Source organism: Gopherus flavomarginatus, chromosome 5 (assembly GCF_025201925.1).
Source record: "Gopherus flavomarginatus isolate rGopFla2 chromosome 5, rGopFla2.mat.asm, whole genome shotgun sequence".
Classification (NCBI taxonomy): domain Eukaryota; kingdom Metazoa; phylum Chordata; order Testudines; family Testudinidae; genus Gopherus; species Gopherus flavomarginatus.
Genome location: NC_066621.1, coordinates 24,055,134 through 24,070,499, shown reverse-complemented (window position 1 = coordinate 24,070,499; position 15,366 = coordinate 24,055,134). Strand labels below are relative to the sequence as shown.

The window sequence follows — 15,366 nt, the reverse complement described above, 5'->3', positions numbered from 1 at the left end:
GTTGAAGAACCAACAAGAGGGGATGCCATTTTAGATTTGGTTTTGGTGAGTAGTGAGGACCTCATAGAAGAAATGGTTGTAGGGGACAACCTTGGTTCGAGTGATCATGAGCTAATTCAGTTCAAACTAGATGGAAGGATAAACAAAAATAGATCTGGGACTAGGGTTTTTGACTTCAAAAGGGCTAACTTTAAAGAATTAAGGAAATTAGTTAGGGAAGTGGATTGGACTGAAGAACTTGTGGATCTAAATGTGGAGGAGGCCTGGAATTACTTTAAGTCGAAGCTGCAGAAAATATCAGAAGCCTGCATCCCAAGAAAGGGGAAAAAAGCTATAGGCAGGAGTTGTAGACCAAACTGGATGAGCAAGCATCTCAGAGAGGTGATTAACAAAAAGCAGAAAGCCTACAAGGAGTGGAAGATGAGTGGGATTAGCAAGGAAAGCTACCTTAGTGAGGTCAGAACATGTAGGGATAAAGTGAGAGAGGCTAAAAGCCATGTAGAGTTGGACATTGCAAAGGGAATTAAAACCAATAGTAAAAGGTTCTATAGCCATATAAATAAGAAGAAAACAAAGAAAGAAGAAGTGGGACTGCTAAACACTGAGGATGGAATGGAGGTTAAGGATAACCTAGGCATGGCCCAATATCTAAATAAATACTTTGCCTCAGTCTTTAATAAGGCTAATGAGGAGCTTAGGGATAATGGAAGGATGACAAATGGGAATGAGGATATGGAGGTAGATATTACCACATCTGAGGTAGAAGCCAAACTTGAACATCTTAATGGGACTAAATCGGGGGGCCCAGATAATCTTCATCCAAGAATATTAAAGGAACTGGCACATGAAATTGCAAGCCCATTAGCAAGAATTTTTAATGAATCGGTAAACTCAGGGGTTGCACTGTACGACTGGAGAATTGCTAACATAGTTCCTATCTTTAAGAAAGGGAAAAAAAGTGATCTGAGTAACTATAGGCTTGTTAGTTTGACATCTGTAGTATGTAAGGTCTTGGAAAAAATTTTGAAGGAGAAAATAGTTAAGGACAGTGAGGTCAATGGTAATTGGGACAAATTACAACATGGTTTTACAAAAGGTAGATCGTGCCAAACCAACCTGATCTCCTTCTTTGAGAAGGTGACAGATTATTTAGACAAAGGAAATGCAGTAGATCTAATTTACCTCGATTTCAGTAAGGCATTTGACACGGTTCCACATGGGGAATTATTAGTTAAATTGGAAAAGATGGGGATAAATATGAAAATTGAAAGGTGGATAAGGAACTGGTTAAAGGGGAGACTACAACGGGTTGTACTGAAGGGTGAACTGTCAGGCTGAAAGGAGGTTACTAGTGGAGTTCCTCAAGGATCAGTTTTGGGACCAATCTTATTTAACCTTTTTATTACTGACCTTGGCACAAAAAGCGGGAATGTGCTAATAAAGTTTGCGGATAACACAAAGCTGGGAGGTATTGCTAACACAGAGAAGGACCGGGATATCATACAGGAAGATCTGGATGACCTTGTAAACTGGAGTAATAGTAATAGGATGAAATTTAATAGTGAAAAGTGCAAGGTCATGCATTTAGGGATTAATAATAAGAATTTTAGTTATAAATTGGGGACACATCAGTTGGAAGCAACAGAGAAGAAGGACCTTGGAGTATTGGTTGATCACAGGATGACTATAAGCCGCCAATGTGATATGGCCGTTAAAAAAGCTAATGCAGTTTTAGGATGCATCAGGTGAGGTATTTCCAGCAAAGATAAGGAGGTGTTAGTACCGTTATATAAGGCACTAGTGAGACCTCATCTAGAATACTGTGTGCAGTTCTGGTCTCCCATGTTTAAGAAGGATGAATTCAAACTGGAACAGGTTCAGAGACGGACTACTAGGATGATCCAAGGAATGGAAAACTTGTCTTATGAAAGGAGACTCAAAGAGCTTGGCTTGTTAAGCCTAACCAAAAGAAGGTTGAGGGGGGATATGCTTGCTCTTTATAAATTTTTCAGAGGGATTAATATTAGGGAGGGAGAGGAATTATTTAAGCTTAGTACCAATGTAGACACAAGAACAAATGGGTATAAACTGGACACTAGGAAGTTTAGACTTGAAAGTAGACAAAGGTTTCTAAGCATTAGAGGAGTGAAGTTCTGGAACAGCCTTCCAAGGGGAGCAGTGGGGGCAAAAGACATATCTGGCTTTAAGATTAAGCTTGATAAATTTATGGAAGGGATGGTATGCTGGGATAGCTTAATTTTGGCAATTGATCTTTGATTATCAGCAGGTAAGTATGCCCAGTGGTCTGTGATGGGATGTTAGATGGGATGGGATCTGGGTTACTGCAGAGAATTCTTTCCTGAGTGCTGGCTGGTGAGTCTTGCCCACATGCTCAGGGTTTAGCTGATCGCCATATTTTGGTCGGGAAGGAATTTTCCTCTGGGGCAGATTGGCAGAGGCCCTGAAGGTTTTTTGCCTTCCTCTGCAGCGTGGACCATGGATCACTTGCTGGTGGATTCTCTGCAGTTTGAGGTCTTCAAACCAGAATTTGAAGACTTCAGTAACTCAGACATAGGTTAGGGGTTTGTTATAGAAGTGGATGGGTAGGATTCTGTGGCCTGCTTTGTGCGGGAGGTCAGACTAGATGATCATATTGGTCCCTTCTGACCCTAAAGTCTATGAGTCTATGAGACCTTAAGAACCAGCTAGAATTTCTGCTGCACCTGAAATTTGTGGACATATACGTACAGGACTGGGATGTAATCCAAACAGAAATACATTATATACTAAGATAGAAGATGGTGCCTGCATGGAAAGAGAGAAGCAAACCACTGCAAATGCTTACCCTTCCCAAGCCAGCCCACACAGTGTCAGGAAATCCAGCCCCTTCGTCTAGTGAAAAGCAGAGAAAGGAACAGGGAAAGAAAGAATCACAAAGCAACTGTACTTTTTTCCCATGAACTTTCCAATCAAGACTGCAAGCCACACACTTTCCCTGTGCAACCACTGGAGCAGATCCACCCCCTGCACGTCTATCTCTTGCCTTGTGTGGCATGGCTCCAAAGAGGGAGACCCCAAACACTGGGGACAGAAATGCTTGAAAACATTTGTACTGTGACAGCAGGCCACTGTCACATTCTTTGGAGAAGCACAGATTCCACTTTTCCTTCTCATATGTAAACAGATAGATTAACAATGGTTTCCCTGGTTGCAAATGCAGGGGGCAAGCTGTCTGTTGAAGGCTGAAAGTCAGGAGAGGGTGTGTGAGCTGGCTCTGAGAGAAGCAGAGAGACAGGACTTCTTAGGCACAGAGCTCCCAGGAAGGGTAGACTTGGGATTTCTAGGCAAGGAAACTGCCTGCTTCTGTTTGTTTCTATTGTGTTCAAACAGGCCTATGTGTGCATTTTTGGCAAATAAACAAGACTGCACCAAGAACAGACCTGACTTATATCACCAATTATTTCCCTACCAGAAACAATCCCGCAAGACCCCAACTTTGGCTACCCACGCAGACCAAAGGGGCTGTGACGCTGACAGACCAGGTGCCAGATCATGCTGAAGCCCTATGTCAATTCACTTGTGTATTAGTATAGATCAAAGTAACTGTTAAATATATAAGTGTATATTCAGTGTTTAAACTTCATGAAAATGAATGGGTTATTACTAGGGCTGTTGATTAATCACAGTTAATGCAAGTGATTAACTAAAAAAATTAATCGTGATAAAAAAATTAATAGCAATTAATTGCAGTTTTAATCGCACTGTTAAACAATAGAATACCAATTGAAATTTATTAAACATTTTTGGACTTTTTCTACATTTTCAATTATATTGATTTCAATTACAACATGCAAAGTGAACAGCGCTCAGTTTATATTATTTTTTACTACAAATATTTGCACTGTAAAAATGATAAACAAAAGAAATAGTATTTTTCAGTTCACCTCATAAAAGTACTGTAGTGCAACTTACAAATGTAGATTTTGTTGTTGTTACAAAGCTGCACTCAAAAATAAAACAATGTAAAACTTTAGAGTCTACAAGTCAACTCAGTCCTACTTCTTGTTCAGCCAATCGCTAACACAAACAAGTTTGTGTACGTTTACGGGAGATAATGCTGCCCGCTTCTTATTTACAATGTCACCTGAAAGTGAGAACAGGCGTTTGCATGGCACTTTTGTAGCTGGCATTGCAAGGTATTTACATGCCAGATATGCTAAACATTCGTATGCCTCTTCATGCTTTGGCCACCATTCCAGAGGACATGCTTCCATCCTGATGACACTCATTAAAAAAAGAATGTGTTTTTTTGTAAATTTGTGACTGAACTCCTTGGGGGAGAATTGTATGTCTCCTGCTCTGTTTTACCCACATTCTGCCATATATTTCATGTTATAGTAGTCTCAGATGGTGACCCAGCACATGTTGTTCATTTAAGAACACATTCACTGCAGATTTGACAAAATGCAAAGAAGGACCACTGTGAGATTTCTAAAGATAGCTACAGCATGTGACCCAAGGTTTAAGAATCTGAAGTGTCTTCCAACATCTGAGAGAGATGAGGTGTGGAGCATGCTTTCAGAAGTCTTAAAAGAGCAACATTCCAATGTGCTAACTACAGAACCTAAACTACCAAAAAAGAAAATCAACCTTCTCCTAGTGGCATCTCACTCGAATAATGAAAATGAACGTGCGTCGGTCCACACTGCTTTGGATTGTTATCGAGCAGAACCCCAGTGTCTTCAGCATGGTCTCATGTCCTCTGGAATAGTGGTTGAAGCATGAAGGACATATGAATTTTTAGCACACCTGGCACGTAAATATCTTGCAATGCCAGCTACAGTAGTGCCACGTGAACACCTGTTCTCACTTGCTGGTGACATCTTAAATGAGAAGCGGGCAGCATTATCTCCTGCAAATGCAAACAATCTTGTTTTCAAGCAATTGGCTGAACAAGAAGTAGGACTGAGTGGACTCGTAGGCTCTTAAATTTTAAATTATTTTATTTTTGAATACAGTTTTTTTTTTATATATAATTCTACATTTGAAAATTCAACTTTCAGGATAGTTTGCTCTACAGTATTTATATTAGGCAAATTGAAAAATACTATTTTTTTTACAGTGCAAATATTTGTAATAAAATATAAAGTGAGCACTGTACACTTTGCATTGTGTTGTAATTGAAATCAATATATTTGAAAATGTAGAAAACATAAAAAAAATTTAAATAAATGGTAATCTATTGTTTAAAAGGGCGATTAATTGTGCAATTTTTTAAATTGCTTGACAGCCCTACAACTTATAATGTGCACTGTTTTAACTTATATGTTTCCTGTTATAATGTAATAGCAAACATATACATTGCGTATACCCCTGCAATTAAATAACCCATCAAATGAAAAAGAAGCCTTGTGGAATGGAAATGAAAAACTTTAACAGAAAAGTGTTAATTTCAAAGCAAGTGGCCACTGTATGTGATGACCGGTGGTCAAATACTCTAAGTGCATTCCTCACTCATCATCATCAAAGCAAAAGTCTATGTGGGTAGTGAGTGACCCTGTCAGCTTGTCTTCTGTGAGAAGAAACTGGAAGAATGGATTCAAGGAAAGATCTTTTATCTCTGGACTCTTACAGGGAAGATGCAAAGTGGAGATCCCCAGCAACAATCTGGGTACCCTGAAAAGAATTTTGGGAAACTGGTAGTTTATTACATCATTGCCACCATTTGGAATTACAAACGGTGACTTACCTGTGCAAATATTTTACCTGCTTTAACCTCTCAATAACTCATTTCCTGTTCTTAGCTAATAAACCTTTAGTTAGTTTACTATAGAATTGGCTGCCAGCATTGTCTTTGGTGTAAAAGTTGAGTACAAGTTGATCTGGGGTTCATCTTGGGACTGGTGAGGTGTGATTTTTGGTTTAGGTGACCTTTTATCACAAGTTTATAGTTTGTCTGAGTGGCAAGATAAACTGGAGAGTCTCAGGGGACTGTCTGTGACTCTATAGTAAGACTGGTATAGTGATCCAGGAGATTACATTTGTCACTGGCTAGGTGAAATCTAATTATAGAGCACACCACCAGTTTGGGGTATCTGCCTGTTTTCTGACAGTCTGCCCTGAGGTAGGCACTCACATTTGTGAGCCACTCCAGACAGCGTGACAGGGGCAACTTTCCCAAGCCTGACTCCCTTTGCTCTTTAATGGATATATTCTAATCCAGTATGCATAGGAATTCAAGGAAAGAATCATAAAATCATAGAATCTCAGGGTTGGAAGGGACCTCAGGAGGTCATCTAGTCCAACCCCCTGCTCAAAGCAGGACCAATCCCCAACTAAATCATCCCAGCCAGGGCTTTGTCAAGCCTGACCTTAAAAACCTCTAAGGAAGGAGATTCCACCACCTCCCTAGGGAACCCATTCCAGTGCTTCACTGCCCTCCTAGTGAAAAAGTTTTCCTAATATCCAACCTAGACCTCCCACACTGCAACTTGAGACCATTGCTCCTTGTTCTGTCATCTGCTACCACTGAGAACAGTCTAGATCCAGCCTCTTTGGAACCCCCTTTCAGGTAGTTGAAAGCAGCTATGAAATCCCCCCTCATTCTTCTCTTTTGCAGACTAAACAATCCCAGTTCTCTGAGCCTCTCCTCATAAGTCATGTGCTCCAGCCCCCTAATCATTTTCGTTGCCCTCCGCTGGACTCTTTCCAATTTTTCCACATCCTTCTTGTAGTGTGGGGCCCAAAACTGGACACAGTACTCCAGATGAGGCCTCACCAATGCCAAATAGAGGGGAATGATCATGAAAGGCCAAAGTGAGGAGAGGAAGATGGACATTTCTGCCTCTCTGTGCAATCTAAATGGGGGGTGGGTGGGTGGTTAGCCTCATTAATAACCAAAGCTGCTTGATGTGATTTATACATGACTGTCTGTCAATACAGAAGGGTTTCTTGAAAACCTATTTTTTAAAATGAGCCAAAACAAATATTGCCACTCTACCCAGTCAAAGGCCTTCTTTGCATCCAGAGATAACACTAAATAAGGTTTGGACTCTAATTGAGTTGAAAGTACTAGATTATATTTTTACTTCAAGGTCCCAGAAACACAGACAAGGTTTTCATCTTGAGACTAGAAGACCAAAAACATCAAGACACTTGATCACTACTACACACTGGACATTATCTACTCCATGATGTCCAACTCTAAGTTCCACTCAAACTCTGTGGATAAGTGTTCTCCATGTCAATATAGATAGCAGACAACCTACTGGAGTGCTGAAATTGTGTCTAACTAAATTCTTTAGTAGTGCTGCAGCTGATTATGCAACTTGTAACAGTGACACTTTCTATTATACATGCCAGAGCCCTATTTTCAATGTCTTAGAACTATTTTCCCCCCAAAATTCTGCATTTTGAACTCTAGTGGCAAAAAATATGAAGGTTGAAGTTTTAAAGTGTAGTCAGATTTGAGTTAACTCCTTGCAAACAAACCCATGAAAGACCAAACTCAGGCCTCATCTAACAGATTGCAATATCAATGGAAAGATTTATGGCCTGCTTCAATGGTGATGAAACAGTGATTATCTGCTTGGTTTACTAACAGCTGAATGAATTTTCATGTAACTTAAAAAAAATCTTTGTGCTGACATCAAGTATAGAAATTTCCAGGCTCAAAGAAAAATTTCGGCGTGAGTGAGAAGAGCTGTTCATAACTGGACAAAAGTTGCAACTTCATCTGTAAGATTCACAACCACAAAATCTATTACACAGGGCTGGTCCACACTACGGGGGGAAATCGATCTTAGATACGCAACTTCAGCTACGTGAATAACGTAGCTGAAGTAGAATATCTAAGATCGGATTACTCACCCGTCCTCACCGCGCGGGATCGATGTTCGCAGCTCTCCCTGTCGATTCCGCAACTCCGTTGGGGTTGATGGAGTTCCGGAATCGATATAAGCGCGCTCGGGGATCAATATATCGCGTCTAGATGAGACGTGATATATCGATCCCTGAGCAATCGATTTTAACCCGCCAGTACGGCGGGTAGTCTGGACGTAGCCACAGTGACAAAACTAAAAGAGGGTGGTGGTTCTGTAATCCAAATTAGAATTTGCAGTCCTTTGTCTCCTTCTAGTGGCTGGTTCACATAAGACATTTATAAGTCTGCTAAAGTGTCCAGCTAATGAATTACAGATACCAATTTACAAAATGGCTAAGTGACTAGGCTCCTAAGTCCTATTTTCAAAAGTGACTCAGGCACTTAGAAGGGTAAGTTTTATTGAAAGTCCCTGGGGCTTAGACTCCTAACTCACTTAGTGATTTTTTAAAATTTTACACATCGTCCTTTAGCTCAAGCTGTGAAGTTTCTACCATTGAACGTCTTGGGTTTAAACCGTATTATCAATCCAAGCAGGGTTAGTTACAAAATGTTGCCTTATGCAGGGCTTCAACTCCAGTAGACCCCACATGCTCAGGATGAGTCTCACCAGGTGGTGGAAGCATGTAACTCACCCTAGGAAAGAAACTGCCTTTGTCTCCCTTCACGGGCTGGTCCAAAAAATACAGGTTTATGAATCTGATACTGTTTAACAGCTAGTGCATTTATTCCTTTAGCTCAAGCAGTAATTCTTGTGCTTTTAGCAGTGAAGGGCCCAAGTTCAAACCTGTTGTCAGCCTAAGTGGAGTCAGTACAATCTCTTATTAACATTCCTGAGTCACCCTTTATTACATGACGTCATTTAGAATTTAAGGGTGAGATCTTCACTCTTGCTCTGGCCCATTTACACTGGGTAAAAGGAGCAGAGCAGAGTAAAAGGGCCCTAAAAGCTTGGATGCAGTTGGGGAAGGAACTGCAGAAGACAATAAGTAAGACGGCAAGTGTCCAATATAGGCAACTTTGGCCACAATGTAAACACAGACCTCCCCAAAAATAAGCTGCATAGAAAAATAATAGCAGGAGCGATAATAAATGTTATTCTGCCTGAAAACAAAAAGTTGGCTTTTTCATGTATAAAACAAACATAACATCACCCAATATGGTGAATTATTTTGTATTTAAGGCATTCATCACTTTGGCAGCTGAGTGCGCTTTGCATAGCTTAAATTCAGTCACTACCATTGCCGAATAGGAACAGTCAAACATCACACAAGGGAACAGAGAAAGACTGATCAGTTGGCTATGTGCTCAGAGTATCATAACTCTCCATAAATGGGAAGCCTGCACAGCGGGATGTGTGGCAAAGTTTACATTTAATTATTGTTGGTCTTTTGCCGAGCAGTGGCAGATTTCAGGGTCTTTTAAGTGAGGTTCCCCCTGGAGAAGAAATTGGTGATATGGATTTTGTTTATTTACAAAATGTACCCAAGTCCTGTTCCCTTGAACAAGTGGTCACAAACTCTATGAGGGTAACTGCCTCCTGCAGAAACTTCAGCTAAAGCACCACCACTTTGTGACCAGGAAGCAGATGTCTCAGGTCTCCATTTCTTTTGGAATCTTTGTGCTCAACACATTGTTCCTTGCTTCTGCTTCAGCTTCTGGACTTTCCCTGGGCACCCCCATGTCTAAACCTGCTCACCTTGCACAACCTAGCTCAAAAGGTGAGTGTGGGCATCAACCCTCCTTCTGTACAACCGCTTTGCAATACAAAGGAACTTCAGAAAGTGTTAAACTGTCCACAAGAGAGTGCTTTAACCCACACAATCCCCTTACTAGCTGATTGGGTGCTTAATATGGTTAATTTAAACTCTTTCTATGGAGAGTTTCAAGCCTATACATCAATGATTTAATGTATATGAGATCAGCACCTATTGGCATAACAATACATTTCTGGTGGTAATTAATTTAAGACGTATTGAACTGCTAACAAAGGTCCTATCTCTGGCTATCCCAAGTGTCACCGTAAGATAGCTAGTTACAACGCTCTTTATAAGCATAGGTCAGAGATGGAAAGATGCTCTTTTAGGTAGTGAGATTTTAAGCCTAGGCATATGGGGCTTGTGAGTAATGACTGACACCTTGACTATGACAAGGCAAGATCCACATCCAAGGCCCCGTTTCCACCTGTAGTTGGCAAAGATGTTCTGGACACTAATGCAGTTTGTATGGCTAGGTGCAGTGAGGAGTCTAGTTAAACCCCAAGACTGTAGGTATTGACCACATCTGAGCAGATAGAGCAGTAATGAATTTCACCAGTGCTTCCTCTCAAGGATACTTTCCCTTGCTAATCATAGAATATCAGGGTTGGAAGGGACCTCAGGAGATCATCTAGACCAACCCCCTGCTCAAAGCAGGACTAATCCCCAACTAGCCCTCCCAAGAATTGAACTCACAACACTGGATTTAGCAGGCCAATACTCAAACCACTGAGCTATCCCTCCCTCTATGAGCAGCACTTCCATCTTCTCCCACATAAGTTTTAGAGAACTGGCTTTCATCCAAGTCCCCTGTTAACTATTATGTCTGACGAAGCACCGTAGAGCTGAATATCATCCGCATGCCATCTCTTCCCGCAGCAGCTTCATGTAGACTTTGTACAGCAGAGGTGACAAGACTGATCGCCTTCAGGCCTGTGAACCTATGTGATTTTATTAATTCCTGCCAGGTCCTGCAGATGTACTAGCAACGCCTTGTCATGAGCATTGTCAAAGGCCACTGGATGATCCAGCATTATCACCAGAAATGTCTGACCTCTCTCCATGGCCTGTTGATTGTCATGATTCGTGCCATTTTCGTACTAGGTTCATGGGCTCTTTGGGATGAAGGAATTTGGAGATAACAGATTGCGCTGGAGTTGCCTTCCCACCAGTCCCTCAAGGAGTTGTCCCAGAGGACACCATGCATGATGGTGGATTGTTCTGTGGACTCTACTTTGCATAAGTCAGAAACTTCAACAATAACAACAACAAAAATCTATTTAAAACAAAACCACCAACCCCTTCCCCAAATAAAACCTCCAACCAGACAATGGGCTACTCTACTTCTCTTTGAAATTTCACAAACATTTCAGTTTAAACTGACTTTTTGCTTGCATTCAATTAACAAAAAAATCTAGTGTTTTTTTCAGGAACTTACTGATGGCTTATGGTGCTGCTATCGAAAACTGGGTTGCAGCCCCAGTTTCACAAGGTATTGAGCACATGTCTAACTTTAAGTACACAGGTAGTCATATGGAAACCAATGGGACTGCATGCGTGCTTAACATTTCCACATGCACATTAGTACACGTTGCTGAATCAAGCACTGTGAGCCCACAGGCAGGGTTGCCACACACAACCAAGTGCAGTTTTAGGGCTGGTCTACACAGAGCAGTAATATAAACGTGGGGGGAGAGTGTGATTTTTAAAGTGCACTGAATTGCGCATTAGTTGGTCTGTGTATTACCTGCCAGTGCACACTAAATGTTCCCAAATGCACTTAAATATAGTACAAGCCATTCATCCAGTACAATCACTAACTGTTCACATGATTCCCCCAACAAGAATCTGGATCTTCTCTTTGACATTATGCAGATCTTGGTTAAGTCCTTACAGAATCTATGTCTGTTCTCTGTTCCTGGCACGTTTTCCTTGTTTTGAATTTTCTCCAGGGCGTTCACGCTTTAGCCCCATTTCCATTGGATCATCCACGTCATCTAGGGAGGAGGAGAAAAAGGAAAAGCATAAAACTACTGCACAAAAGCAGTTTTGTGGGTAGAGCGCTGGACAGGGACACAAGAGACCTGGGTTTTATTTCCAGCTCTGCCACTGACTTGCAGGGGGACCTTGGGCAAGTCACTTCCCCACACCTCCGCAAATTTCAAGTGGCTAAAGCAGGACACAGCACCACTCAGGTTTGGCCCATCTGCCCCTCTGTAGATGGAGACAGAGGGACAGCTGGACCAAACCTGAGTGGCGCTGCAACCCTATGTGCCAGGTCACAATGCCACCTAATTTGGGGTCCTAAGGCAAACTGTAATTCCCCCCCCCCATTAGCCTTGAATGCAACAAATGTTCACTTCAGCTGGTACAGGGAGAATTTTGGAGGTCAAAGCAAGGAAGACCTGGGACTGTTGGGAGGCCTGCGTGCCCCTCTCAGTGCCTCAGTTTCCCCATATATAAAATGGGGATAATGATACTGATCTCCTTTGCAAAGTGCTTTGAAATTTACTTAAAGTGCCACATAAGATCTGGGTATGATTATTATTTCTATGGCTCTGTCAGATGAGATGTCCATGATGATTGCTGGCAGGTAAAATTATAGATCACACGTACAAATGTCTTAAATTGGCAGGCAATATGAATGATCTGGGAGCCAGGAACTCTATAGTTTCACTGCTGACTGACACTGACAAGCCACTTATATCTGTAATAGGGGTAATAGTACTTGCCTACATCACAGGGGTGGTCGGGGGATTAACTGGTGAATGTATAGTTCTGACTGTGAGGAGCTAACGGCTAATATGCATTCATCTTGGCATGGTAATGTGCAGGAATGGGAATGATTTGTTCCGTCTGAACATACAAATTAATAAGGAGATGCTTAGAACTATCAATCACTGTATAGTTGATTTATGGAATATCTACATTGATCACTGGAGGACACTTAGATCTAATGATACAGTTGTAGCTGTATTTCTGGGTGGGATTCCCCTTGTGCAGAGGGGTCAGCACAAGACCTGGTCCCGTCGCTTAAATTCTATTCCAAGGGCTTACGGTGGGCCTTGAGTGGTGCCTTGGGTGGCATAGTGGATAATAAAACTTTCTGTGAGTTCAGGCTAATCCAAACTACTTGGGTTTTCATTTATATTCCTCAGAGAAGCAACAGAACCAACGAAGCTGTAATTTCAGGCGGTCATTCAAAGCCTTTTCTCTCCCTACTTTGTCAGCAAAGGAATCAAAGAGACACTTCCTTTCATTGTATTTACTATGAAACCCACTCTGACACCCTTAGTTGGAATGAATACTATTCACTCCCACTGAGTTTAATGGGACATGTCTTCTGAGTAAGTACTACTTAACAAGACCAAAGAATGTAGAATTTGGCCTAGGGGAAATAATATGAAAGAAGCCACCTATTTCACACTACTGTATTTAGTCAATGACTTCTAGAAGGGTTTTGTGTATGGGAGGAGGGATAGGGGAGAGAGAGGGCTTTTTTAAAAGATCTTGTTTCACAGCATATAAAACAGTTCTCTTTGAAATTTCTCAAATACTTCAGATACCGACAGCACCTTTCAGATTTCTATTACTATGGGATACATACAATTACAGAAGAAAAAAATATGGAGAAATTTCTGTGTGGAATCATCTTCAGAAAAGATGACCCAGGAGAGATACCTTTGATCAAAAACTTTTATTTCCCTGTTCCAATTGTTCATTCACTAGCTATTTATACTTTATCAGCTGTCTTACAGCTTTACACATCTCTATACTATGTGCAATCTCAGGTTTATTGTGTAGGATCTCCAATAACATTTGATTCCCTTTGATACACATTTGTTTCTAGAGTCACAATTTTTTATCAGACGTCAAAAGAAATTGAGGAAATATTATGCTTTAAAGGCCCTGATCCTGCACCTGGATCTGAGCAAGCAGACCGCCATGCCCATATACAGCTCAACTGAAATGAGTACCCAGAGAATTTTCCCAGATACTTTTGTGGGTTCAGATTTCTTTATCGAATATCACATTTGGAGCATAAGCACCACATTTACTTACATCAAGTGCATTTCTCAAAATATTTTAGGTCAGATCCTCAGGAAATGTCAATCAAGGGAGCGCCATTTCAAAGGAGCTATGCAGATTTACATCAACTGAACATCTTTCACTAAATCTAATTAGTTACGTGTGGTATATTCTGATCTCTGAACGTAAATCCCATAGTTATAGTATTAAGAAAAAAATTATTAGGAACAAAAAATTGAGGCTTGAGTTGTAGGAAGGAATTAGAATAATTTGATTAAAAATGTTCATCTTCTATTTCTTGAATCTGAATGGTGGGGGGCATAAAGGGTTTCAGAAGATCTCTCAGACATGCCTACACAATATCTGCTCTGACTCCTTGATTCGTTATATATGGAGTTAATCAATTTTAGCAAAGAAGAGAAAAAATGAATATATTTAGTGTTGTAAGACAGCAACTCCACTCGACTCTGTCAAAGGCTTTTCTGTAACCATCTCTTTTTCATAACTTTCTCAAAAGAATTTCCTCAAGGCTAAAATCTTCACGTGTGTTAGCTCAAAGGTGATTTACCACACTGGATCAGATCACTGCTATATATAGTCCTGTATCCCACCTATAGTCATACTGGATCAATTCAATGGAACATCTAATCGAGTACAATGTCTGACAGATTTTGGGGGGATGCCCAATATTTGTGGGGCACAAAGCTCAGCTCTGAGGGGGCACACCAGAAGGCAAATGGCAGATCTTCTGTCCTCCTCACTTGCTGAGGTTGTGTAAATGGTTGCAGAGCCCTCTCTAGCCTTTAGCCTGGAATAACCTACTCAGAGGCATTGATATCACAAGAAGCTGATCAGCTGAGTAAGAGGAGGCCATTTTTGCAGTCAAATTTCAGACTGGAGCCACAATTTAAGATACCTATGATAAAATTGTCCCATCTTGCTGAATGGTAAATTAGGAAGTCTGAATTTGTCTATTTGCAGCCAAGAGGTAAAAGAATTTCTCTTAGCTCAGAGATATTCCAGAAAGATAATTCCTACTTTGGTAAAATCTCACTTTGTATTAAGGGCAGAGTAGGCCTATGGCACAAATTATATGCCAAACATACATTTAAATGGAAGTTTATGGATTTCCACAGCAACAGGAAATGAATTCTCTGGTAAACCTGGCATGGGAGGAAAACGTTTTATCTAACGGCAGGAGTTAAGACCTAGAATAAATATGATATTTTTAATGATCAGAAACAAAAATGCTGAACAGAGTTTTATAACTGTACAGTCAATGAAAAAGCTTCATGTTCAGCATCTTTCACTAAAGGCTCCTAGTTTCACTGCAGTCCCTTGAAACACGTTTTTAAAAGCAGATGTACCCAGCAATTCTATTAGGTTTAACACTAACAACTAACAATAAGACCTTGACATCAATATGACACACACTCAGGAACAGGCATGGGTTCTAGAAGCCCAGTAAGTTATGATTTCAAACAAACTCAGGCTGATATTTGAGAGAAGCATTTCATTCTGGCATCATATAGCATTTTTCACAAGATTACAATGAATTTATGCAAATGTAAAATTTGAGCCCTGTATCTTTTTCATTCTATATCCATCTGTATCATCCAAAATCCATGACCTTTGGGAAGGAATCTGCTCAGTCATACTCCAGATGTTTCAGTCCACAATCCCTCATGAACTCGAGGTCTC

The 15,366-nt window shown here is 40.8% G+C and overlaps 1 protein-coding gene across 4 annotated transcripts in view; it reads right to left on the bottom strand.

The window, feature by feature from the left end:
- Nucleotides 1–15,366, bottom strand: part of LOC127052490 (cryptochrome-1-like) — a 45,386-nt gene that overhangs the window by 2,253 nt on the left and 27,767 nt on the right. For 2 of the 4 annotated variants that reach the window (XM_050956227.1, XM_050956229.1), the window contains one exon: nucleotides 9,036–11,633. In XM_050956227.1, the coding sequence (XP_050812184.1) occupies nucleotides 11,536–11,633 (98 nt within the window). In that variant the 3' untranslated portion in view covers nucleotides 9,036–11,535. Of the gene's footprint in view, nucleotides 1–9,035; nucleotides 11,634–15,366 lie in introns of those variants that run through there. The other 2 variants (XR_007774758.1, XM_050956228.1) reach the window with 2 other exon arrangements.